The 24,540-nt window shown below is 49.8% G+C and overlaps 1 protein-coding gene across 4 annotated transcripts in view; it reads left to right on the plus strand.

The window, feature by feature from the left end:
- bnc2 (basonuclin 2) overlaps positions 1 to 24,337 on the plus strand; it is a 164,327-nt gene extending 139,990 nt beyond the window's left edge. For 3 of the 4 annotated variants that reach the window (XM_048263907.1, XM_048263897.1, XM_048263916.1), the window contains 2 exons: positions 13,094 to 15,534; positions 23,412 to 24,337. In XM_048263907.1, the coding sequence (XP_048119864.1) occupies positions 13,094 to 15,534; positions 23,412 to 24,231 (3,261 nt within the window). In that variant the 3' untranslated portion in view covers positions 24,232 to 24,337. Of the gene's footprint in view, positions 1 to 13,093; positions 15,535 to 21,936; positions 22,011 to 23,411 lie in introns of all 4 variants that reach the window. The other variant, XM_048263926.1, reaches the window with a different exon arrangement.
- Positions 24,338 to 24,540: the final 203 nt, after the last annotated feature.

Here is a 24,540-nt window from a genome sequence, read left to right on the forward strand (position 1 = left end):
GTGCGGAGGCCAGCGGGGGAATAAACAAGCCTGTGTGTTATGTTGTCATTCAGTGCTTTCTACCAGCACACATGCCACAGCAGTCCACGCTGCTTAAGGCAGAGCAGCAGCACCTCCTAATTTGTGGTGCACTGGGGAGCTGGGTGGTGACGGAGCGGGCAGGCGGGTGGAGCAGGCGGGTGGGGGCCTGGCTGTGCTTGGCCCCGGTGGCCATGCTGGAGAGGTCAGGTGTGGACCGAGCAGGAGTGCATTTTCTCCCCCTCACAGCCTCTCAGGTCGGGCTGCCAAGAGCTAATGTTCACCAGAGCCACAGCAGCCCCCCCCCCCCCCTTTTTTCATCATTGTTTGGGATACAGAATTCCGATATGGGAAGCTCAGGAAAGTAATATAGAATTGGTGGTGAGCGGTGCCAAGGCTCTCGCTCCCTCTCACTCTGTTTTTCCCCCTCCAGTTTTTTTTTTGCCAGGCACCTAACGTGTGCCAAAGAGAAACAGCGGTGTTTCATTTCTATATGTTTGTGTTTATTTGTTGGCAGAGCTGAGGTGTTTGGGGAGATGGGGAAGTGAGAGAGGGGTGAGCTTGAGCAGCAGGAATGTGTGTGTGTGTGTGTGTGTGTGTGTGTGGGAGTGAGAGAGAGAGACAGAGAGAGAGAGAGAGAGTAGGCCTACGTAGCTCATCCAGCAGCAGCACACCTTCCTCTCCCCTGCCCCATGACCTACACACAGAAATATAGGCCCTGGTGCGCGAGCCAAAGCCACACAGTGGAGAGGGCTGTCTGTGAGGGTTACGATACGCCACCGACTCACCCTGGAGAGAGAATGTGTGCCTGCGTGTGGATCAAATATGAGCAGTACGGGTAATATGGATATAAATACATATTCTGACCTTTTGAAAAAAGTGCACATACAAGTATGCGGTATGTGTGTGTGTGTGTGTGTGTTTCCCTACCACTCCTTTGTTGAGTACCTGCTCTGAGAGCAGGCTCGGGCTCAGGGAGGCTCCCTGTATTTTTCCGTGGGGTTGGCCTGGGGATCACATGGGCCCGCGCCGGTCGCCCTTGCCCTCACATCAAAGCTGCCTCCACGGTGGGTCCAGCACTGTGCCAGAGCACGCTGCGGCCCGCTGGCAGGAAACACACATCTGGCTGAAGGGACCTGCCAACAGTGCAGGCTGGCCCTACATGCCCTCAATGTGTGTGTGTGTGTGTGTGTGTGTGTGTGTGTGTGTGTTTGTGTGTGTGTGTGCCTTTTGCCTGTCAAAATGTATATGTAATTTGGTAAAACATTCCAATGTGCGAACCGCAGCACTTCACTGTGTGTTGAATGTTTAACTGTTGACATGTTCAGCTCTGCACTTTAGGGGGGGTTTTCTGAGCTAGTTGTTTTGGTGTGTGTGTGAGTGTTTTTACAGTCCACTAAATACTTACCAACTGACCCTTGCCTAAGAGGCATGTTTTTGGTGAAATTACAGACAGTCATGCTCAGCACCACCAGGCCCACTGACCAGCAGGTGTGCTGGTGTGGTGGCCTGAGGAAAGTGGGACGCTGCCGTCTCACACGCACCGCACACACACACACACACACACACACACACACACACACTGCATGCGCACACCCGCCTGCGCCGCGCCGCACGCACGCATGCATACGCTTTACACACACACACACACACACACACACACACACACACACACACACATGCAGGAAGGCAGGGCTCTCGTCGGTGTGAATGCACCTCTTTGTCTGTGGCCGTTGCTCCTGCGATCTGAGCTCAGCTGTCTGGAGCAGAGTGGAGCAGGCCAGCCCATGGCCATGCCACACAGAGGCCAGACATGAGCTAAGAGAGCCTGGACACCCAGGGCCCGACTCCTGGGCAGACGGCCACCCTCCTGGAGGAGGCCGAGGGCTCCAACCAGCAGCGCTGAGACCCACGCTTGACACGGACAGGCACGTGTTCTAATACTATAATCATCCAAGTTGCAATACACTGCCAATGAGGGCCATTCAGGAATTAAACTAAATCATGATTGACTTTTTTTAAGGGTGGTAAGAGTGATAAATTAAACAAGAATCTAGCCCGAGGATACTTGTCACTTTTAGCCTTTACAAAATTTGCAGCTCCATATTGCAAATGTAAAGCAGGCAGGCCCATTATTAGGAATGTTCAGGTTCCTCCATGGGAAACTGACAGGATGTGGAAATGTTATGTGCCATGATTGAATTCCAATAAAGGCAGGTTTTTGGGCAGATGCATATGCAATAGCTGCATGCAACTTTAAGCTGATGTCCTCAGGTAAAATATGGTGATTACGGTATGAGTTAGAGGGATCGATGCTGGGAGCGTTGGGCAAATCTTAACCTAATTACACCCCTGTGTGCGAGTGCCTACACCTACACCTACTCCTCCCGTACGTTTGTTTCTCCCACTAATCCATCTGCTCCTCCCACCCTAAGCAGCATGGCAGGATTGGCCTCTGCTAGCATCACAGCAGAAACAAATCCATGAGGTGCCTGATAGGTGTGCGATGTACATCCTGCTCCCTGAACCACTACACTCTCTCTAACCTCTGACTCCCGAACATCTTGGATGGATCAATAGCGCCAAGTCAAATGATGGAGAGACTGCTTTACTACAATGAGATTTTCTTCTGCAAAACTTACAGGAAGAACAGGAAGAGGTCAGGTCTCCCTCTCTCTCTATCTCTCTCTCTCTCTCTCTCTCTCTCTCTCTCTCTCTCTCTCTCTCCACACCTCCAAGGCCCCCAGGGTCTTTTCCAGGCATCTCCTCCGGCTACAGCCACCCAATATCAGCCTCTCTTCCCAGCTACGACCCCTTCACAGACACCACCGTGGCAGCAATCCATACTTATTGCATCCCCGTTCTCTCCCAGCTTGTAATTTGTATGGAAAGATGTATTAGACTTAACACGCTCGTCTGGCAACAGGTCTATCACATCGGTGAGATGCTCTCTCTGGCTTAATTGACTTAGCCGAGCCTCTTGGGATGGGCGCAGACAGTGCTGGAGGACTATTGAGTTTCTGTGCCGGCTGTTTAGCTGCTAGGTGTGAAGGAGGCGCGGGGAGGGCAGGGGAGGGGGAAGGGGGCCGAGGGGGTCTGGGCACACACGACTGACAGGAACCCCTGACCACAGGTCCTCCATCGACCCGCCAGCTAGACAGAGCTACAGACACACACCCACCCCACTGCTCATACACCTGCCCACTACAAGCGTGTGTGTGTGTGTGTGTGTGTGTGTGTGTGTGTGTGTGTGTGTACAGTATGTGTGTGTGACACAGAGGCCCTTTGTCCTCAACGCACTTTGTCTGTGTGACAGACAGGCCAGTTCCAAACCAAGTTTGGCTGCCTGCAGACATCAACTGTGATTTGCTAAAGGGTCCGCAAGCTGACATTTATTAAAAAAGATCCACTGAGACTTACAGCCAGTTGACAGTCCTATCGTCACACTCAACAGGAACTGGACCACATTCCCAACAATAAAAAGAGCAATGAAGTTGCCGAGAGTCTTATAATGCTCCCATGGCCCCTCCAAAGCGCCTAGAAAAGCCAACTCTCTTTTCAGCTTAGCACCATCAGGACCTCCTACTTTTAATCTCAACTGCAAAACCATCCTGCATGGCATGTAAAGAGCTTTGTCAAGGTTTGCAGTCTGAATTCAGGTAGTCTGTGTGTGTGTGTGTGTGTGTGTGTGTGTGTGTGTCTGTGCGTCGGGAGGCCCACACAGAGAATCAGTGTATCCGTCGTTCACACCGTGAAAATCCCAGGGAGCAGTAAAGATAGCAGCCCGCCTGGGAAAAGCCGGAGTTTAGTGGACCGTAAGGAACAATGAAAATCAAAAGGCATCGTCCAGTGCACTGGTGAGCGCCAGATGCCTGAGGATGAATCAAGCAGCTGTGTGAGGAGGGCCACGCAGGTCCCCACTCCACTCCTCTCTTTGTGCACGGCTCCAAACCTTTGTTTTTTTCCCGTGGCAACATCCCAATGAGATACACACGAGCATGTTTTTTGTCTTCACCTTTCAGACCAAGCTTGCTTTCAGTTGACGAATCCACCAGAAAACAATTAATAGAATTTATTACTTTGTTCAAGTATTTGTTTTTTTCTCTCCTGTTTTTTTCTTCTTCTTGGTTTTACTCCATACGCACATATGCTCAACAGGCACAGACAGAAAGACAGACAAACACACATTAACATCCATGCCTGAGCACAGACACACTCGCACACATGCACACACAGACACACACACTCACACACACACACACACACACACATACTGCCTGAGCTGCTTCTATGTGTTTGATGGTCTAGAGGTTTTCTTCATGTATAAGTTACACTCCAAAAACGCAACACCAGATGTTAATGATGTTTATTTTTACAGTATGTAATCACGTCTCTGGAACTTATGACAGTAGACAGCCCAGGGTTCTGGAACCATGCCCTGCACGACCCTCACCCTATTTCCTGTCACATTGCACTCTCCAGATGGACACACACACACACACATACTGTCCTTGCACACAAACACATACGCACACACACACACACACACACACACACACACACACACACACACACACACACACACACACACACCGCACACACACACACACATACACATACTCACACAAACACACCCCTAGGCACAGACACAGACACACGCACATTCAAAGGGACACTCACTTATTATTTAAGGGACACATCACACATCAATAAACTCAAAAGACAGACATGCTCAAATACAAATCAAAATCACATCACATACTCAAACACTCTGTGTCTGAAACACACACACACACACACACACACACACACACACACACACACAGTGGTTGTGTAATCCCCCATGCCAAAGGGGGAGAGGTGTGTCTGCTGCCAGGCCCTGTTCAGTAAATCACAGCACAGACTCGGTGCCACCCAGGCACTCAGAGACAAATGGGCCCAACCCTGCGCCAAGTTCCTGGTCCAATGGGCCTGTTTAAAAGAACCTCTGCTCCTTGGTAATTTCCATTAGACTCCCCCTTTGCCACAAACAGTAGCTATCTTTCACTTGGCATCAGTGCGCTAGTTGCAACAAGCCTGATCCTACCCAGTTATAGTCTGCTCCCATCTAAACATCTTAATTAGCGTGAATAAGAAGGGTAAACAAAGGACTCTAAATACTTAACCATAAAATCCACTAATGCCATATCAGAGTACAAAAAAATCACACCGTATACACTCGCATTGAGTGAGTAACAAAAATCACAACAGCTGTCTCTTTGCGGTGGGTGGGTGGGAGCAGGTTAACGTGGGAGCTGTGCTTGCCTGTGTGCTGAGTTAACTGGTGTGGCTATGCAAAGTGAGAGCTAACATGGAGTAATTCTGCATCAGTGACAGTGGCAGTGACAGGGTCTCCTCCAGGGCCAGAGCCCCGCATGGGGAGGGCCGGCGAGGACAGGGGGGGTGGGGGTGGGGGGGGGGGGAGTGCAGGGCAGGGGAGGGGTGTCTCTCCTGGGGCCTGCTGGATGTTTGGCAGGCAGTGAAATAGAGCACGGGATGCTGAGGCGGAGAAGGGGGGTGGGGGTGGTGAGGAGGAGGGATTGAGCTAATGGTCTTGCATCTTCCTGGCAGCATGTCAATAATGGCTCTTATCACATTAAGCAAAGAGTCCATTAGCTTATTCTCTTTTCCTTTGGCTCACGCCGCGGCTGCAGCCCGCCAGCAGAGTCGCGCCGAGCACAGCAGAGCTGCTCTAATGGCGTGTGTCTCTGTGTTACGGACACGGCCATGCCTAGACTCACCCTCACACACACACACACACACACACACACACACACACACACACACACACACACAGTGCCCAAACAAGAAACAAACAGGACACACACACACACACACACACACACACACACACACACACACACACACAGTGCCCAAACAAGAAACAAACAGGACACACACTCCACACACACACAAATATACACATACAGAGAGAAAGAGAGAAAACGCAACTTCATAGCTCAGTGGTAATTCTATCATAACACAAAATGTACCTTTGAGTCAAAGTAGCCTGCATTGATGCGTTTGATACATGGTTACAAATTAAATCACATTTGAACCAAATCAGGAATCATATTTTCAACAATGTTTAGAGACTGATTTTTTCCCCCTGAAAAGCCATTAGTCTTGTTTTGAGAGGGGAAAAAAGCAACAATGCATATCTGGTATCAATGTTTTATTTGTTCTCATTCCAGTTAGGCTAATGTTCTGAGGACTGTTTTCTTCCCCCTTTTTCCACATTTAATAACTTTGGGATAATGACTTGAGGGGGTTGCACGCACCAGGCTGAAGGATAGCAGCACTGCTACACACCTCTGACTATCACACAAACACTAAAGTCACAGCACAGCCAAGGAGCAAATTGCGAGCACATGTTAATACACCTTCCTCAGGCCCTGCCAAGCCAGCTCTGCAGACAGGGGAGACGTGATATAGGGGAGTATAAAAAAAGGACGCCACACCACCAAAGACCCCTCCGACAGGCCATTTCTCACGCGCCGCAGCTACCCCCCCACACCCCCCCACCCCCAACCCCTGATCCCCCCAGCATCTAGTCCATCTCACATCTGCATCCCAGACTGGCCCGTCCGATTCCAGAGAAACACACACACACACACACACACACACACACACACACACACACACACACACACACAGCGCACAAAACCTCCTCAATTAATAGGAACCATCAGGACGTCTTATATTCCCTTCTTCTTTTTGTTTTCTCTCTGGTTACTCATTGTGTTACAGGACAATTAAGATTCTCATTTCACAGCAGAACTATGTGGTAAACTATGCATGTCTCCTAAAACTTGTACAAATACAGCAAAAACAAACAGACATGTTGTAGATGTAGTAGATATCTAGGCAGCCACAGTGATCTGTGGTCATGTCTGATGTCTCATGCAGGTTCTGATTCTGCCTGAAAGCAGTAACGGATCAGCCCCTAAAATGGCTTCCATGTGCTGCCCTGTGTGCACCTCCTCTTGGCGCTGGCCAAAGAGCGCTGCTTTGAAGGATGCAAAAGGACAGGGCTGGACTAAAGCGGGTGAACTACGGGTCACTTAAGCAAGGGGCAGCTCACTGGGGTGGGATGGGGGAGGAGGTTAGTGGACAAGGTCCTGTAGCACCACGACCGACCTGGGTCTGCATCCTGTAGGACTCACAAACCTGCCATCCGACTGATTCCGATCAGTGAGAGGAGTCTGCGGTGACTTGTTGCACTCGTAATGTAATGCGTTGCTCTAATTAGATAAGCGGAGGAGGAGGGGGAGACCCAGAAATCTGCTCTGAGTTATAACAAGCAATATGAACATGAGCAGAGGGCCATGTGCACAGCTTATTGGCCAACACCTGGTGTCAACATCAGGGAGATCTTCCGGTTCCACTTCTCTAGAATGAGTTTCATTGAAAAAAATATATTTCCAAGGCTGAGTTGTCAGCATCTGTCCTTCTCGGAGGTTGGGGAGAGTGATTTATGATCATTTGTCAGGCAGATCCTCAACCTCCACACTTGTGGCAGGAGAACAGATGATCTCTTTGGCAGTGCGGATGTCAGGCCGGGCCAGCTCAGCCTATGTCATCCTGCACTGCTATTTAACGCACAGCCGTAATGGTACAGCATCACGCTTACCAGAGAAGAGTTGGATATTTTCCCTTAAGACATGAGGCTAATGCACTTCCAAACTGTTTGCTCTGGTATGTGCTGTCAGCCCGCTCCTCGCTGCGGCTGCGGTGTCTCTGACAGCAGTCCAGGTAAAGCAAGTGTCGGCTCTAAGGGTTGGCCGAGCACCTGTCATCGGCTGTGGGAGCCGAGGAGACGTCCTGTGCTGTAGCTGCCTACCTAGTGAGCAGGGCGCGATCCCTCAGATGTCATGGCTGGAGGCACTGGGCTTTGTGTGAACGTATCCCCTGTGGCACCACCCCCCCCTTGCCACTTCTACTCGGAATTATTCAAGGGATGAAATGAAAAAAAAAGAGAGATAGTGAAAGAAACTGGAGAGGGAGAGAGACTACTGAGGAAGCCATAGGTTCAAGACCTTCTCAGATCACAAGGAACTTCTGCTTAACCTCCCTTGAAGTGGTGAACACAGGGATCGAGAGGGGCTTTTTTTGGAGGGGGCCGGGGATGTGAGTGCGGCTCCAGGATCAATGAGGAATCCCTGTTGTGTCCACTGGGAACATGCCGTGCAGAGGAGCCGGGCAGATCAATGCAGTTCCCAGGCCTCAGCTGTCCATGCCCAGCCAGGATCCGTCCCCTTGACAGTCACACGGACAGCAATCAGGTACATGTAGTTCATGTTGCACATTCTGTAAAACATGGTACAAGCATAGAGACCTACACAAGGAGGCATGAATGCACGCTGTACCAGCCAGTGCTGTGCCAGCCAATCCAGCTCGGCTTTGTCAATTTTCTTTTAAGCTTTTTTTGTAAAGCTTTTAGCCTTTTGCCCAATGAGCCACAAGCCCATTATTACTGAGGTCCTCGCACCGTCTGGAGCAACACTAATGACTGGATGAGATGAGTGGTGATCATGGAGGTGACTCGGCTGACTGTCTTAATCCTCCATGCAAGCCACTCAAGCTCTTACCGCTGGACTGGAGGATGTTAATATGATGTCGTCCTAATTGCTTAATTGCCTGCTTTGTTTTACTGACAGCATTGCCCTGGCGATGACAAGGCCATCACTCGCTTGTCAGCCATAATTTACAGGGCAGAGGGCTGGCGACGGCATTAACCACCAGTACCAGGAGCGGCACTAGTGAGATAAATACAGCTGTCACTGGCCTTCATTTCCCGGTGACATGCTGGCAGAAATGGTTGAATGGCAGCGATAGATAGATTGAGTGGCCAGGGCAAGTTAGCATTGTAATTATTGGCTAATCGTCATTAACCTCACAAACAGTGCTTCAGTTGCATTGTTTAAAGGACTCGAGGATGGGTAATGACAGGGTAATCCGTCATAGCACTGGGGGGCGTTTTTGGATGAGGTGGGGGGGGGAGGGCCGTCGGTAATGAGATTTGAGTGTGGGGGGAGGGAGCCTGAGTAGATTTGCGGAGCGTGGAGCATGGAGAAGAGCGGGGCCACATTAAGCTAATTGGGAGAAGAGTGGCTGGTAGTGAAAGCGCTCCTAATGATGGGTCTGCAGCTCTCCCAGTGACACAGGACTAATGTGCAGAGGGGTGGGTGGAGCGTCGGGGGTGCCGCGGAGGGTGTTTATGTGCCAACACACACCGGGAGACGGGCGCGGCAGCCAGCAGTACACACTCTGCAAACACCGTTGCGCCGACTGCACTGGGCCTCACCTCCTCCATAGGGTTTGATACGGCTCCAGTACAGAAATGGACCCAGTACTGGGAAGCGAATACCCCGGGAAGGTAACCGAAAAAGGGGGCCTTATTATTCTAATGAGAGGTTCCCGGACGTAAGTGAAAGCACATGATGGCCTCCCCTCTACCCTCCCCTCCCTCCCTCTCTCTGTTTCACGGAGCAGAACACTAGTCAAGCTTGTCCCCTCAGATTGCGCAGTCTGTTGTGGCGTGCGGCTCACGCAAGCTTGGGTTTCTCCGCGTGTTTGGAAGCGAGTGTGGCCTAAGCCCCGTCTGACTGGAGTCCAGGCGTCTCTGGAAGCGTAGACAGCGTGTGTTTTCATAGCCCCTCTGGAGCTGGCCTGCTGAGCGCTGGAGTCTGTGACCTGCATCATGACAGCTGGCTGGCCCTGGTTCCTCCAAAGCAGCTCCATGCAGTAAACATTACAGCCCGGTGTCGTCTCATTCCGCCTGATCTGATTGGACCGTGATGGGAGGGAGGTAAGGTGGTGAAGGTGGGTGAAAAATAAGATAAGCACATAAGCGATACTTGGCAACGCTGCCTTTGTTTGAAAAGCCGAGCGCGGAGAACTGATGCTGGGTGAAAAAGTCCAAGAGGACAAAGATCAGTTGAAACAGGCGCACATGCAGACATGGCGCTCGCGCATTCTCACAGTCCCTCAGCCTGGAGGTGAGCGCACTGCAGGGCCTGTCACAATCAGTCATCCACTAGCCACGCTGATGACAGTTCCTCTTGTGAACTAAAACTGTTCTCTTTGGCACCCTGCAAAAACTCCCAGAGATCAGCCCAGGCATCAAAGCTGCAGCTGTGGTGTATACTTTCTCTCTCTCTCTCCCTCTCTCTCTCTCTCTCTCTCTCTCTCTCTCTCTCTCTCTCTCTCTCCCCCTCTCTGTCTCCTCGGTGAAAGTTAGTGTAATATTGCAGTGTGTTTAATCTCCCCACTCTGGGCTTAATAGCAGCCCTGGTGCTGATAGTGGGGTCCCCGAGCGCTCCAGCAGAGAGGAGAGTGATGAATGAGTCCTGTGATCTGTGATTAGGATCGGCCTGTTTAGAGCTGCTCTCCAGCTGGGGACCAGACACACTCACTCACTCCACAAAAGTTACCCAGGTCTCTCCTCGCCCTGGGCCCAGGCTGCCAGCTACTGCTGCTATTTACCAAAACTTTAGCAAGTGTGTACTGTACATACATCCGCCTGTTTGTATGTGTGTGAGTCTCAGCACTACAAGGTCCCTTTTGACCTTCCCAGATTTCTAAGACACTGGTAGCTAGCAGTGCTTGTATTTTAGAGAGTGTGTATGGTTAGGTGAATGAAAGGACATGGCAGCAAGAGAGAGACTATTTTATGTTAAAAAGGACGAGTCCTCATCACAAGGCTTGATGTTGTGTTTCAGGGCGATCTTTTCCAACCATCTCAATGCCTCTCTTATTCTCCCTTTAATAATTGACTTTCTAATTTGCTTTCATTTTTTCTTCAATTAAATCAAGTGAAAGTACAAATGCCCGAGCCACTGTGCAGTGTGAAATAACAGCATAGAGGCTAGAATTTAAAGTCATACCTTCAGGCTAAACTCATCCTCACACACAGAATAAAAGTGTAAAATGTTTTTTAATGTATATTTAACAACAAATACTCCAGTGACTATTGATGTGCCGTCTCAGAAGAATTTATTTTTCTTCTTATTTCTGAGGGCATGCTTGTTTTGCGAGACCACTCTTACATATCTCATTTTCTCACTTCTTTCTGATATCTCTCCCTTCCTCCCTCGCTCCTATTCTCTCTCTCTTTCTCTCTCTCTCTATTTAAACATTTATTCTGTGCTTGCGCCTTAAAGGCCCTCGGTGCCTAGTGCCGTTGGTTTTTTTACAGCTTTTAAACTGCAGTGTTGCCATTTCTCGTTGAGAGATCCTAGCGGGTGGGGACACGTGGGGTCCCTGTGCTCGTCTTCTCTAATTGTCGTCAGAGTGAGTGTCGCTCCCTTGATGTCGCTCTGCTCTGGGCCAACCCAGGCTCCCCGAGTCCCAGCAGAGGGAGCATTTACAAGATAAAAAAAAATAGAAGCACTCTTCTCTTCTCTTCTCTTCTCTTCTCTTCTCTTCTCTTCTTGTATTCCGGTTTCCTCTCTCTCTCTCTCCCTCTAGTGCTGGGGCTGGCTGTCCCATTTCCCCTCCTCCAGTATCAAAGCTGGAGTGGGGTGGCAGACTAGCAGCTTCAAGAGCCAGGCTGACACTGCCTGCCTACTAGCTTTCACAGATCATTTCATAAACATGACGTTCAACTCGTAACCTTCAATACTGATCGCGGGGTATGTAATGCTAGACCTGAACTGGTTCTTCCTCCATTGGTTAGAATTGAGATGTGAGCTTTAAAAAATGTTGATGAGAGATCCACTCTCCGGTGGGAACCAGTGGATCCGCTAAGGGGGGACAAATGCATTGGGTCAAGTATTTTGTGGATCAAAGTTGCATGCCTAACCACAAAGCTAGAGACTAGGCCCTTCCAAGATTCCTTTCCCAGAGTCCCTTGCCATGTCTCGACGTTTGGCAATGTCCGAATGTGCAGAACTCAGAACGTTTTATTTTTCAGTGGTTAATAACACCATCTCCCAAAATGCCGTCCAAGAGAGCTCCTTGGAAGTGGTGCTTATTTCCCCTTCAGGAGCAATACCGCTTCTCTCAAGATGGAAACTCCTTTCCCACGCTTCCAGTACATACAGATGAAAAAGGCCAAAGAGGAGAGTGTGCACCAACCAGATTTATATCATTTGATTCCCTGCTCCCAAAAGACATACAGTATATATGCAAGCACAGGCGTTTTCTGTTGACACCATCCTCTTGATAAAGTATTCCTTCATTAATATTTAATCTGACACAAGATGTGCGTCCTCTAAAGCCCATTAACATAAAGCTCAGTAAATACTGATCCACAGCCTCCCTAATGAATGGAATGCAAGATCGCTGTCACCTCCAAGGCTTCTTCAAAGACGTATTTAAATAAACATGAGCAGCCTTATTTTTATGTCTAACATGACTTCCTCCCAGACAAAGATTTTTTCCTCCCCAAATGTATTCTGTGCTAACCCAATTCCCACCACCCCCATCTCTACTATATACAATTCAATATTTAGACTAACCAAATTAAATAATTGTGTTGAGAATATGAAAAGAATACAAACATAAACAAGTAAGGTGTGATTAGTGGGCTCCCCTAATATGTCTATCAAGCCCTTAAACAGTGCTGCTTATGCAGTCACCAAGTGTAAATAGCCGGGGTCTCTGAGTGTTTATGCTGGGGAAGTCACAGTGAGAGCTGCCATCTTATCTGGCTTTTTTTGTTAAACAGCCTCTTGGCAAACAGATCAATGTCTCCAAAAATGGCATGTACAATTCACACCTTAACCCCAGTGCAGCCTATTTGTTTGTGTGAGATTTTTTGAAGCGCTCTGCGCTCCGCTAGCTGTGCGTCTAATGACTGCATTTGCATGGCTGATTAAAGGTGCAAAAGAGGGGCAGACAAAGAGGAGGTGCAGAGAGGGGGGGGGCAGAGGAGGAGGTTGAGCACAGAAAGCCTTTACATGTTGCTCCAGGGCCCTTGAATTTCAAGTTCTTGCTCCCCCTCCCCTTCACCCCCTCTGGCCGCAGTGATTATGCAGAATCAATACATTTTTGTGTTTTATCTTTTCCCTCTCTCTGATATGGCCTACAGGATGCTGCAGGCAAGGTGCTCGACCGCTGGAGCATCATGTCCCGGGAAGAGGAGATTATCACCCTCCAGCAATTCCTGCGTTTTGGCGAGACCAAGTCCATCGTGGAGCTGATGGCCATCCAGGAGAAGGAGGGACAGGCCGTCACCGTGCCCTCGGCCAAGACCGACTCGGGCATCAGGACATTCATTGAGAGCAACAACCGCACGCGCAGCCCTGGCCTGCTCACGCACCTGGAGAACAGCAGCCCCTCCAGCATCCACCACTTTGAGAACATCCCCAACAGCCTGGCCTTCCTGCTCCCCTTCCAGTACATCAACCCGGTCTCGGCGCCCATGCTGGGCCTACCGCCCAACGGCCTAGCCCTGGAGCAGGCCAGCATGCGGCTGCGCGAGCCCAGCCTGCCCAACCAGACCGAGCAGGTGGACACCAGCGAGTCCGAGGTGTCCCTCTCGCCCTTCCGCAGTGGCCAGAGCCCCAACAGAGGCAACCTTGGGCAGCTGCCCAACAACATTGAGCCCAAGACGGAGCCAAACAACGCCTCACCCATCTCCCCGACTCCCTCAACACACCAACAGCAGCCGCAGACACCACAGCAGCAGCAGCAGCAGCAGCAGCACCAACAGCAGCAGCAGCAACAGCAGTCGCAGCATCAGCAGCTGCCGCAGGGAAACAGCATGAGCGACCACCACCACTTTGTGAAGAATGACCAGTCCAAGAGCATCACCCACTCGTCCTTCTCCTCCAAGATGCACCGTATGCGGCGCATGGGCTCCACGTCGCGCAAGGGCCGCGTCTGCTGCAACGCCTGCGGCAAGACCTTCTACGACAAGGGCACCCTGAAGATCCACTACAACGCCGTGCACCTGAAGATCAAGCACCGCTGCACCATCGAGGGCTGCAACATGGTCTTCAGCTCGCTGCGCAGCCGCAACCGCCACAGCGCCAACCCCAACCCCCGGCTGCACATGCCCATGCTGAGGAACAACCGCGACAAGGACCTCATCCGCTCCAACTCGGGCCCCGGCACGCCCGTCATCTCCAGCACCAAGAGCGGTTTCACCCTCACCAGTCCCGGGAGGCCACCGCTGGGCTTCGCCACCCCTCCGCCCCTGGACAACATGCTCCAGTCGCCCCTGCAGAGCCCGCTGGTCTTCCCCTCGCTAAAGTCCGTGCAGCCGGTGCAGCCCGTGCCACCCTTCTACCGCACGCTACTGTCGCCGGCCGACCTGGTGAGTCCTCCCGTCTCGCTGCCCACTAGCCCCATCCTGCCCACCACCACCAACAGCACCTCCCTGATGGAGCAACAACAGCACCTGCTGGCCACCAGCTCCCACAACTCCCACAACTCCCATATGTCGGAGATCACGAGCCAGATGGCACACCGGCTGCCAACGCCGAGCGCCCAGGAGTCGGCCACCTCAGCCTCCACCGCCGCAACCGATCCGGCGCCCAAGAAGAAGCCTCGCAAGTCCAGCATGCCCGTGAAGATCGAGAAGGAGGTGATCGACGTGGCGGACGAGTACGACGACAAGGACGAGGATGACGATGACAGCTGCCACCACCACCATCACCACCACCAACACCACCACCACCACCACGGCGGTGCGCACCTCCACAACAACATCAACGGCAACTGCAACAACAACAACAACAGTGGCAGCGGGCACCACAGCGGGGACAGCGGGCACCAGTCCCCCTCTCAGGACGAGATGAGCCCCAGCCTGGCGCTGAGGGGTATGCTGCGCTCCGACCGGGACGGGTGCCAGCGCGGCACAGGCGGCGGGTCCGGCGGAAGAGGAGACGGAGGGGAGCTCCGATGCATGGACAGCTACACCTCCGAAGACCAGGACCACGAGCGCGACTTCGAGAACGAGTCAGAGACATCCGAGTCCAAGATGTTCTACCGTGATGAAATGATGGACACAGATGACCATCGAGGCGGGTCGACGGGGGGAAATGGCGAAGGCAGTCTGCACAAAGAGCAGCATGACGAGCGAGATCATGGAGAGGAAGAGGAGGGCCAACTGAGGAAGGACATGGAGGAGAAGAGCCGCTCGTCCCCCTCGCCTCATCAGCCGGTCATCAAGATCAAGGAGGAGCTCAACGACCCCACCTACGACATGTTCTGCATGAGCCAGTACGGCCTCTACAACGGCAACATGGCCGCCGCAGCTGCAGCAGCCGCCAGCATGGCTGCCCTCCACGAGAGCTTCATCTCCTCCATGGCCTACGGCTCCAGCCCCCCCAAGTTCTCCTCCCACTCGCCTGACGGAGACCTGTGCTCCAGCCCCGACCCCAAAATCTGCTACGTCTGCAAGAAGAGCTTCAAGAGCTCCTACAGTGTCAAACTGCACTACAAGAATGTGCACCTCAAAGAGATGCACGTGTGCACTGTGGCTGGCTGCAACGCCGCCTTCCCCTCCCGACGGAGCAGAGACAGGTGAGCACATTACTCCAACTATATTAGTAAGAGTAGAATAGTTTGCTGATTGCCTTCATTTCTGAATGTTGTTCTACGTCCTCTACAGCTAATATTACGATCTGTTTTGAATGTCTGACATTTCCACTGCTGGTACAGTGCTTTACGTGCACCTTAAGCAGAAATGTACAGTCCCGCCACCCATAAGTCCTAGTTATTATCACGTTTTGTTCATGTGGAGGTGAAAATGACATATGACTTACTGTAGGAAGTGTAATTCCGATCAAAAAGACCTATAGGTTGGAACTCTCAAGTTTTGTTCATGTGGAGGTGAAAATGACATGATATAGTTATTTAAGATAAAAATATTTTTTTTTTGGTTTGAACTGCTCTGAAAGCTCCCCTCTCATCAGATCTCTCCTTCAGTCCTGAGCACACAGGTGAGAGGGGAATAATTATTGCTTTGCTAATGACGTGTTAATTGCTGCAGTATGTGTTGACTGTCATGTCAACTTTAAGGGTGGCAGGGTGACGACGTGCCGAGACACAGTGCTTTGTTAGAGCCGTCTGCGGAGCCTCGGAGCGCTGTTTACCTGTGCTCACTCACCTGTCACACGCAGGTGAGCGTGCATACATTAGCAGGGGCTGAGCTCTGTCAAACCGCTGCATTTATTAGCACATCGGGAGGAGCAGGTCTCGCTACCTGGGCTTGTTAGCACGTACCATCCACCCGCACCTCGGCCCCAGAATATAGCAGCAGCAGCAGCAGCAGCAGGCTTGCAGCTCATCTCCTGTCACACGTGTCAGGGAGGCATCACAGGGCAAGCAGGCCATGTAGCGAGCGGCATCCCAGGAGACTGGAAGCCTCCGCTCTGGGAACACAAGGAACATTCTGGGATTGTGGTCAATAACTAAACCGTCGGTTGTGGTTTAGAAGCTGAGGTGGTGAGCATGCAGCCATGCACCGATTTTACAATGTGGAGAACCACCAGCAGTTAAACACTGACTGGTCTAACACATTTTATTCACAGAAATCCTTTTTACTGTTCCCACCAAATCACCATAGAGAAAGCTTACAAATGAACACTACTAGCTGGTTGTATACGGTAATAAAAAATAAAAATAAAAAAACCTCAAAGTAGAAATTAGTACAATTTGGCACTTGTACAAACACACATTGTCAGGCACAGCTGCTGTATGTTAGGGTGTGCCGTTCCAGTAATAGCACATGGCACAGTCAGGGAGTAAGGACAAAAAGACCCATTCATCTCCTTCATTCCTCACTCATGAGGAGAGAGATAAGAGCCTGCACCACACACACACACACACACACACACACACACCTGCCTGGTGACAAGTGACAGTTGTATTTAGATAATAAAGATGCAGACTTTGAATCTGTGCTTTTTCCTCCCTCTTTCTGTCATTAGTAAACAAAAGCCTCCTAGAGGTTTCGTCTCCAGTGCAGCCCCCACTCCTCCCCCTCCTCATCTTCCCCACCCCCCACACCTCCTCTTCTCCACCCCCAGCCTTTATTAAGTTCCCATGTTCAGTGTCATCTGTTCCCACCACTGTTTGTTCATTAGCAAAATGTAAATAACAGCGGTGACTCTGGGACTCAGCGGAGGCGGAACAGCAGAGAGCAGAAACAAGGAGACACAGAGAAAGGGGAAGGGGGGGAGGAGTGCAGAGGAGAGAGGGAACAGAGGGAAGAGAAATGAAGGAGAGGAAAGAGGGCAGAGTGGAGGGTACAGGTAGAGCCTGGCAGTACCATGTGGATAAAATGGTAAATCCTGCACTCACCTGAACCATCAGCTAGCTTACCAGCCACCAGTGTGAGGAGCTAAGAGAAGCTAAGAAACAGACAGGCTCACAGCGTCATGTGCAAATAAGGAGACGTGCATTATAACTAGCACAAACAAACACTAAACAAACATTAGCATTATGTACAACATGCTTGTTAGTATGTCCTCATCTCCTTCCTGTCTATTCTGTTCTTTTTCAGCAGTGTAAAATCTGAACAGGTCAGTGTTGTCTATTTGCACCGTTGTGCTTTGTGTGGGATGTTAAGTGCGTGGGGCCATGGAGGGACATTAGGTGTGTGCCTGACCTGTCCCCATCTAATAAAGGGCAGGGGGGGCAGCAATCCCATCTCCAGCCAGGGCTCATTCTCCAACCCTATCACTTATCATTCAGCCCTTGCTTTTATTAGAGTGCGCTGACATTAGCGGCACCAACTAGTACGCACATCTGCTGCAACAAGCCGGTAATGGCCCTTAAGAAAGCGCTTAAAAAGGAGTTTATGGCACGGATACAGACAGTCATCAGTGAAAAAAGAGGAGAGGGGGGGGCTGCTCAATTGTGGGGCTCGCAGTAAAGTGAGCGCATGTCGGTAGTCTGAGGAAAAGAGCTTCGAGGAGTTTTAGAGATGTCTAACAACCGCACAGGGAGGGGGAATGAGATACGGTGATTAGAGCAGCGAGTTGGTAACCACAAAGCAGATGGAAGAAACGGCATGGAACCAGAAGAGTCTCGAGCTCACTGTCTACTAGATACACCAGAGCTCCTCATGGGTTTGATTAACTGACCTTGCAAATAAGAGGATACAGGCGTTAGGGTCCCTACACATTTCAGGCTTTGCCCCTTGCCCCTTCTTTTGAAACTGTCGTGGGCTTTGAGTCTGTCGGGCAAGGAAGGTGTGTGTGACAGTTGGACTAGATCAGGAGAAACAGAAGCATATAAATTCCTCTGAAAAAAAAAAAAACATGAGTGCTTTCGCATATGGTCAGGGCAGTAGTTTAGCCGGATAGGACACTCATTGCTGAGACCGTATAGAGTTCGGTTCTTTTTTTCCCCCCTGTGGATGGATGTGACCGTGCTGCCCTGGAGTACTCTCTATTGTTTCCATATTTTTTGTGCGGGGATAAATTCCTTGTGGCATCTGGGAGGCATTACAGGGCTGCCGTTGCTTTGGAGTTGAGGTGGGGGTATTAAAACAACAGACAGGCAGCAGAGGGCCAGCAGCACGCAGGCCAGGCCCGGCCCGGCCACGTAGAGCTCGGCCTCTGCACAAGAGTGCGTGCAGTGGGAACTGTGTGGTGCCTTCAGAAACGTCATGCCAGTAAACAAGACAGCAAACACACAGGGACACTGTTGGACCACTTAGATTAATTGTAGGTGATCCAATTATTTGTAATTTATGAAACTGAAAAGTGCAATCCAATTGACAAAAGACAATTTTTCTGTTGATACAATAATGATTCGGTTTTATAAGGCTGATAATTGTTTAAAGCAGGTCTGATGAAGAGTGAAGAGATCAGCACTCGAGGGCTGAATTAATTATTTAGCTCATTTACGGTGTCAGAATAATTGTTTTTTAATCTGGGTGAATTAAACCTGAGACGCTTACATCTACAGTGCAGGAATTTAATGAACAATTACAATCAAAAAACATCACAAGATACAATAGGGCACAAAAGAAAAAAAGTCCTAACCAAAATCATTCAGCAGTTTTAACTTGTTTCTGATCCCCTCACTGATTAGGAATTAGCTCCTCAATTTACAGGTCTAGATGTCTGGTTACATTAGTATAATCGTGCACTTTCAAGTTAGAATTTAAAATCTAGGACATTCAACAGATTTTTGTAAAAGTTGTCATGTGTCCAAATTGTAAAGAGATAATTATAGTAAATAAAAGATATTTATCTATGAATATATTTTTGAGGAAAAATGCATTTATGACTGTAATAAATTACACTGGAATATAAAAACGCTCCATGCACGCACACACTTATCTCCAAGATGCTAAGTAAATGCAGTGTGGAGTTGAATGTAATTATAAGTGCATTAGTGCGTGGATGTCAGTGTGAGGCAGGCTGGCTGCTCACGCTGCTCTATAAATGATCGCATATTTGCAAGAGAGGGTGAGTCGCCACAACAGAGAGGCAGCATGATTAACTGCTGGAAGCACATGTGTACCAGTAATCACGCATGTTATTATCCTCGTTAATCATATTCCCCAAAACAAAGGCAGACTCCTTTTTTACCACTCCCTTTACCCCTCCTCTCAACATTGCACATTTGTTTATTCTGCACGTGCCATCCCTGCCGTCGCCAGTGACCCTCATTGGCAAGGCTGCCCCGGGTTCCCATGGTGCACTAATGTTCAGGCCCGTGGCCTCACGCAAGCCAAGCGCCAATGGAGAGTGAAGGTTAATTATATTGGAGAACCTGCTTGCCCCCCCTCACCCTCTCTTCCTCTTTCGGTACCTTCTCTGTAGCCTGTAGTGCTGCTGGCCACTCAATGGCTGCTTTAACTTACTAACTAACCCCTCTCAAAGTCAGAGCAGAGCCAGGATGCTGTATTTCTGCATCCCCACAATGCAGACAGACTTTTGGAGTTTTAGATAATGGCAGCGCTCCCAAAATGAGACTAAAATGACAAGAGAGTGGAGAGGAGAAGGAGGAGATCAATGATACACAGTCCCAGCGTTCTCATCTGCCCACCTCCCCCTGCTATTACTCCTGATGAGTCCGGGAGAGAAGGGAGAGGAGACGGGGGTGGGGGGTGGGGGCAGAGCACGTATATATCTAAAGCGCATCATCATCTGTTTAATGGGACTTCTCGTCTTTCTGGTTTATGCATTACGACTCATTTAGCAGGCGCGAGCGCGGTGGGCAGGGGGAGCGACAGGGCCATCGGAGCCTAAAGATGATTAACGTTCACGGGACAAGAAGGCCCATTAAGAGCCACACTCTGCCTCCTCCTCCTCCTTCCTCCTCCTCCTCGGCAAAGTCAAAATGGCCTCTCCTGAGATGCCGCCCCCATCCCCGGGCAAAGATGAGCCTGTCAATTTGGTTTGCCTGCCACATTACTGGCCCATGAGAGACGCAGGGAGAGGAGGTGGGAGGTGGGGAGGTGGGGAGGTAGCGGAGGAGGCAGGTAAGGGGGAGGAGGGGGTAAGATTGGGCTGGAATGAGGGAGGCAGAAGACAGAAGGGAAATGGGGCAGAAAGGCTAAAGCTGATGAATGCATGAAGAAATACCACAGTGTGCAAATGAACACACACAACACTCACAAATACACACACACACGCACACACTGACAAACACACACACGCACACAAACACAACACTCATACACACACACACATACACAACACAAACACACACACACACACACACACACACACACACACACACATAGACTGACAAACACAAACACACACACAAACAACACTCATACACACACGCACATACACAACACTCACAAGTACACACACACACACACACACACACATTGACAAACACACACACACACACACACACACACACACACACACATAGATTGACAAACACAAACACACATAGTAATTTACAGGGTAAAGAACAGACCAACAGTGATCAAAGGTAATGGGTCTGTTACTGTCGCTCAGGGAGATGCAGGGATATTAAAATCTTCCAAATTATTCTCAGGTCACAGCTTCTTCATCCAAAGCTACACTCAGTGTTTTTGTCCAGGCTTCAAACCCCCTTTACAATAATTATACACACTCCAGCAACATTATTTATCAATGCAGCAGTTATGCACTGCTGCTTTCGCCAGTGTGGTCTGCAGAGGATCTGTAGTTTTTCGCACACTAGAACTAGGCTTTGTAATGTACATTGTAAGGTTTAATGTTTTTTTTTATTAAGTGTTCATTGCAGAAAGGTGGCCTTAAAGACAATTAAATTGACCTACTTTTACTTGTGTATTGTTTCCTCATGGAATGCTGTGAGGAGCGTAATGTAGGGACGTGTGTGTTTGTGGGTCTTTGATTAGTAGTGTGTATACTAGTTTGTGTGTGTGTGTGTGTGTGTGTGTGTGTGTGTGTGCGTGTGTGTTCAGGGTCATGAGAAGGCAGTTAGCCCCGTCAGACTAGAGCTTATGAGCAGTGTGTGGGTGTGATCTCAGGGCTGGTGACATGCTGCTGAGGAGCCGCCCACAGGAGCGCCTGGAAAGCATGCAAGCATGCCGTGTCCCTACAGGCACAGGACGTGGCCAGCACCCCCCCCCCAAACACACACACACACACACACACTGACCCCACTAAGACCTTCGCCCAAATCTGAGGCACTCTTTACTTGCTTCACATATTAAAAGGTCCTGCCCACCTACAATTTCTCTCTCTCTCTCTCTCTCTCTCTCACACACACACACACACACACATACATACTCATTCTCTCTCGCTCTCTCTCTGCCTCTCTCTCACACGCACACATACACACACATACACATACACACACACATACCTCACTTAGCGCTAGTCCCAGCTAATTGATTTGCCATGTTCCTACATGCTGCTGATGCTTCAGTGGCCGGCTCCTGTATGCCTTATTAACAGAAAAGGGTCCCTCCATTGAATGTATTTTTACTTCTTGCAGGACAATGTCGGATAGGGAACTAAATAATTAAAGAAAAGGGACCCTTTTTGACCGCATCAACCATGGCACTGCTGGTAAGCTCTACAATACATTGTGCAATCCATTTACCCTTCACGGCAAGGCCGCCATTTTAGTTCCCTATGCGCCCTTTGCATGGACCCCATATGCAAGGAATGGATCAAAGTCATGTCTTTCATTGTTTTTTTTTTATTTATTTATGTATTTATCAAAAGGGAAGATGGCTGTATGAGATTCAACTGCATATACATCACTGCAAGTTTACTGTCTTACATTTTCTTGAGGTTTTTTGTTGTTTTGTTTGTGTTCTCACTGTCTGCTGTCGGCACTGTTGACGCTTCATTTGAGATCTGTCATGCTGGGACACTTGAAGTGGTCACTCTTCACCTCTTATTACTGCATGTGTTTGGGTAAAAACTAGCCCAGTAATAGCCCACAGTGCACAGGCCCCAGGGCTCTTTACAGCACGGCACTGGGGCATTTCTCAGCAAGTGAGCGCCTGGTTAAGTGATCCGGCTCTCTGGCATGACAGGGGGCCCAGTTTTATTAATCTGGGGGATACACGGGACACTACGCTCACAAGGGCAATTAAGCCCCTCCAGGAGCCGGTGAGCTCACGCTGCTCAAGTTGATGCTAATATGCTATCCAGTTCCCTGTGATTATTACATTACCGTGGCTTGAATCAATTGATAAACTCCCATTCAATGTGCTGAAGTATTTAATTGAGTCAGAGTCTATTGGATTTGAGCATGGCTACAGACATGCCGACCAGAGTCGAGCTGTTAATGGGATGCTTGCTGCATGGCACTAGCTTTAAGTGTTAGCACAGTGTTCGCACACTGCTGTGAACAGTTAATACCATTTAATGAGGTGAGTCTGTGTTGAATGAATAGTTGGAAGAAATAGGAGATTATTCAGTTGAACTATTTCAAAAAAGCACCTCGCTTCAAAACAGTTTGTCATACAGTATTATTCAAATCATGTTTGGGAAACATACTGCACCTGGAGGGGCATACTAGTCCTGCTGTGAGCAATGCATACACACGACTACAATTTAGACAATGCAGGCACTTCATTTAGTAGTAGGGCAATTCAATGGAAAATGACATTTTTTGTAACATCCATAACGCCAATAAAATGTGATGGTATGGTATGATGTGAATTACATGATGTGAATTACATGAAATTTGAGCATTTGCTATTTTTGGCTGAAGAATGTAAATGAGGAAAAATGCACAAAAAATGAATGTTATCATTCACATCATAGATAGATAGATAGATAGATACTTTATTGATCCCCATGGGGAAATTCAAGAATACAAATACAAAGGCCAAGGCATTTCACTGGTGTTATGGATGTGACAAAAAGTCCATTTTCCGTGGAATTGCCCAGTATGTGCTTAGTGAAGAGACATCGTGTGACACTGATGATCTCTGTCCCTCTGTCTTCTTGCAGGCATAGCTCCAACATCAACCTGCACCGAAAACTGCTGACCAAAGAGCTGGACGACATCGTTCTGGACCCCCAGCTCATACCAATGCCCAAGGACCTGCGTGCCGAGTTCCTGGCCAAGATCTACGGGGGTGGCGGCGTCCACCGCCACCTCGGCCTGGAGGCCCTGGGAGGCGGCGCTGGGGGGCTGCTCCACCGCGGGCTCATGGGCCGCGACGACGACGCCGGCTCCCCCGCCGGCACCGAGTACTCTAACAGCAACGGCGGCTACTACCGCGGCCCCAGCGACGACTACATGGTGCTGGACCTGAGCACCACCTCCAGTGTGCAGTCCAGCGGCAGCGTCCACTCCTCACGCGAGTCTGACGAAGGCAGCGACGAGGGCATCCTGCTGGACGACCTGGAGGGCGCCAGCGACGGCGAGGACTGCAGCCCCAACGCCGAGGCCCAGGGCCAGGCCGGCACCAGGAGGGACGGAAGCGATGGAGCAGGAGGAGGAGGAGGAGGAGAAGGAGGAAGAGGAGGAGGAAGGGTAGAGGTGGAGGGGCCCCTGTCCAGCGACCCCTCCTCCTCGCCCTCTCTCCTGGCCTCGAGTGGGGGCAGCGGCGGTGGCGGTGGAGGCATCCTCTGCACCATCTGCCACAAAATGTACAGCAACAAAGGGACCCTGCGGGTGCACTACAAGACTGTCCACCTGCGGGAGATGCACAAGTGCAAAGTGCCTGGCTGCAACATGATGTTCTCCTCAGTGCGCAGCCGAAACAGGCACAGCCAGAACCCCAACCTCCACAAAAACGCACCCTTCGCCACCATGATTGACTAGCCTAATTCGTCCTCCTCTCTCTCTTTTCCCTTCATGTCCCCTTCATCCAGACACTCACCCTCTTCCTGACAACCCTCACACACACACACACACACACACACACACACACACATATATATATATATATATATATATATATATATATATATATATATATATATATATATATATATATATATGTATATATATATGTATATATATATATATAAAAACAAAATAAAAAAAAGTCCAGCCCTCAGTGACTCGGGTGCCCATGTTGTGCCTGTCAGAAAAACAACAGCACTACCACATCATGTTTGATTTTGAATT

This window comes from Alosa alosa, chromosome 1 (assembly GCF_017589495.1).
Source record: "Alosa alosa isolate M-15738 ecotype Scorff River chromosome 1, AALO_Geno_1.1, whole genome shotgun sequence".
NCBI classification, from domain to species: Eukaryota; Metazoa; Chordata; class Actinopteri; order Clupeiformes; family Clupeidae; genus Alosa; species Alosa alosa.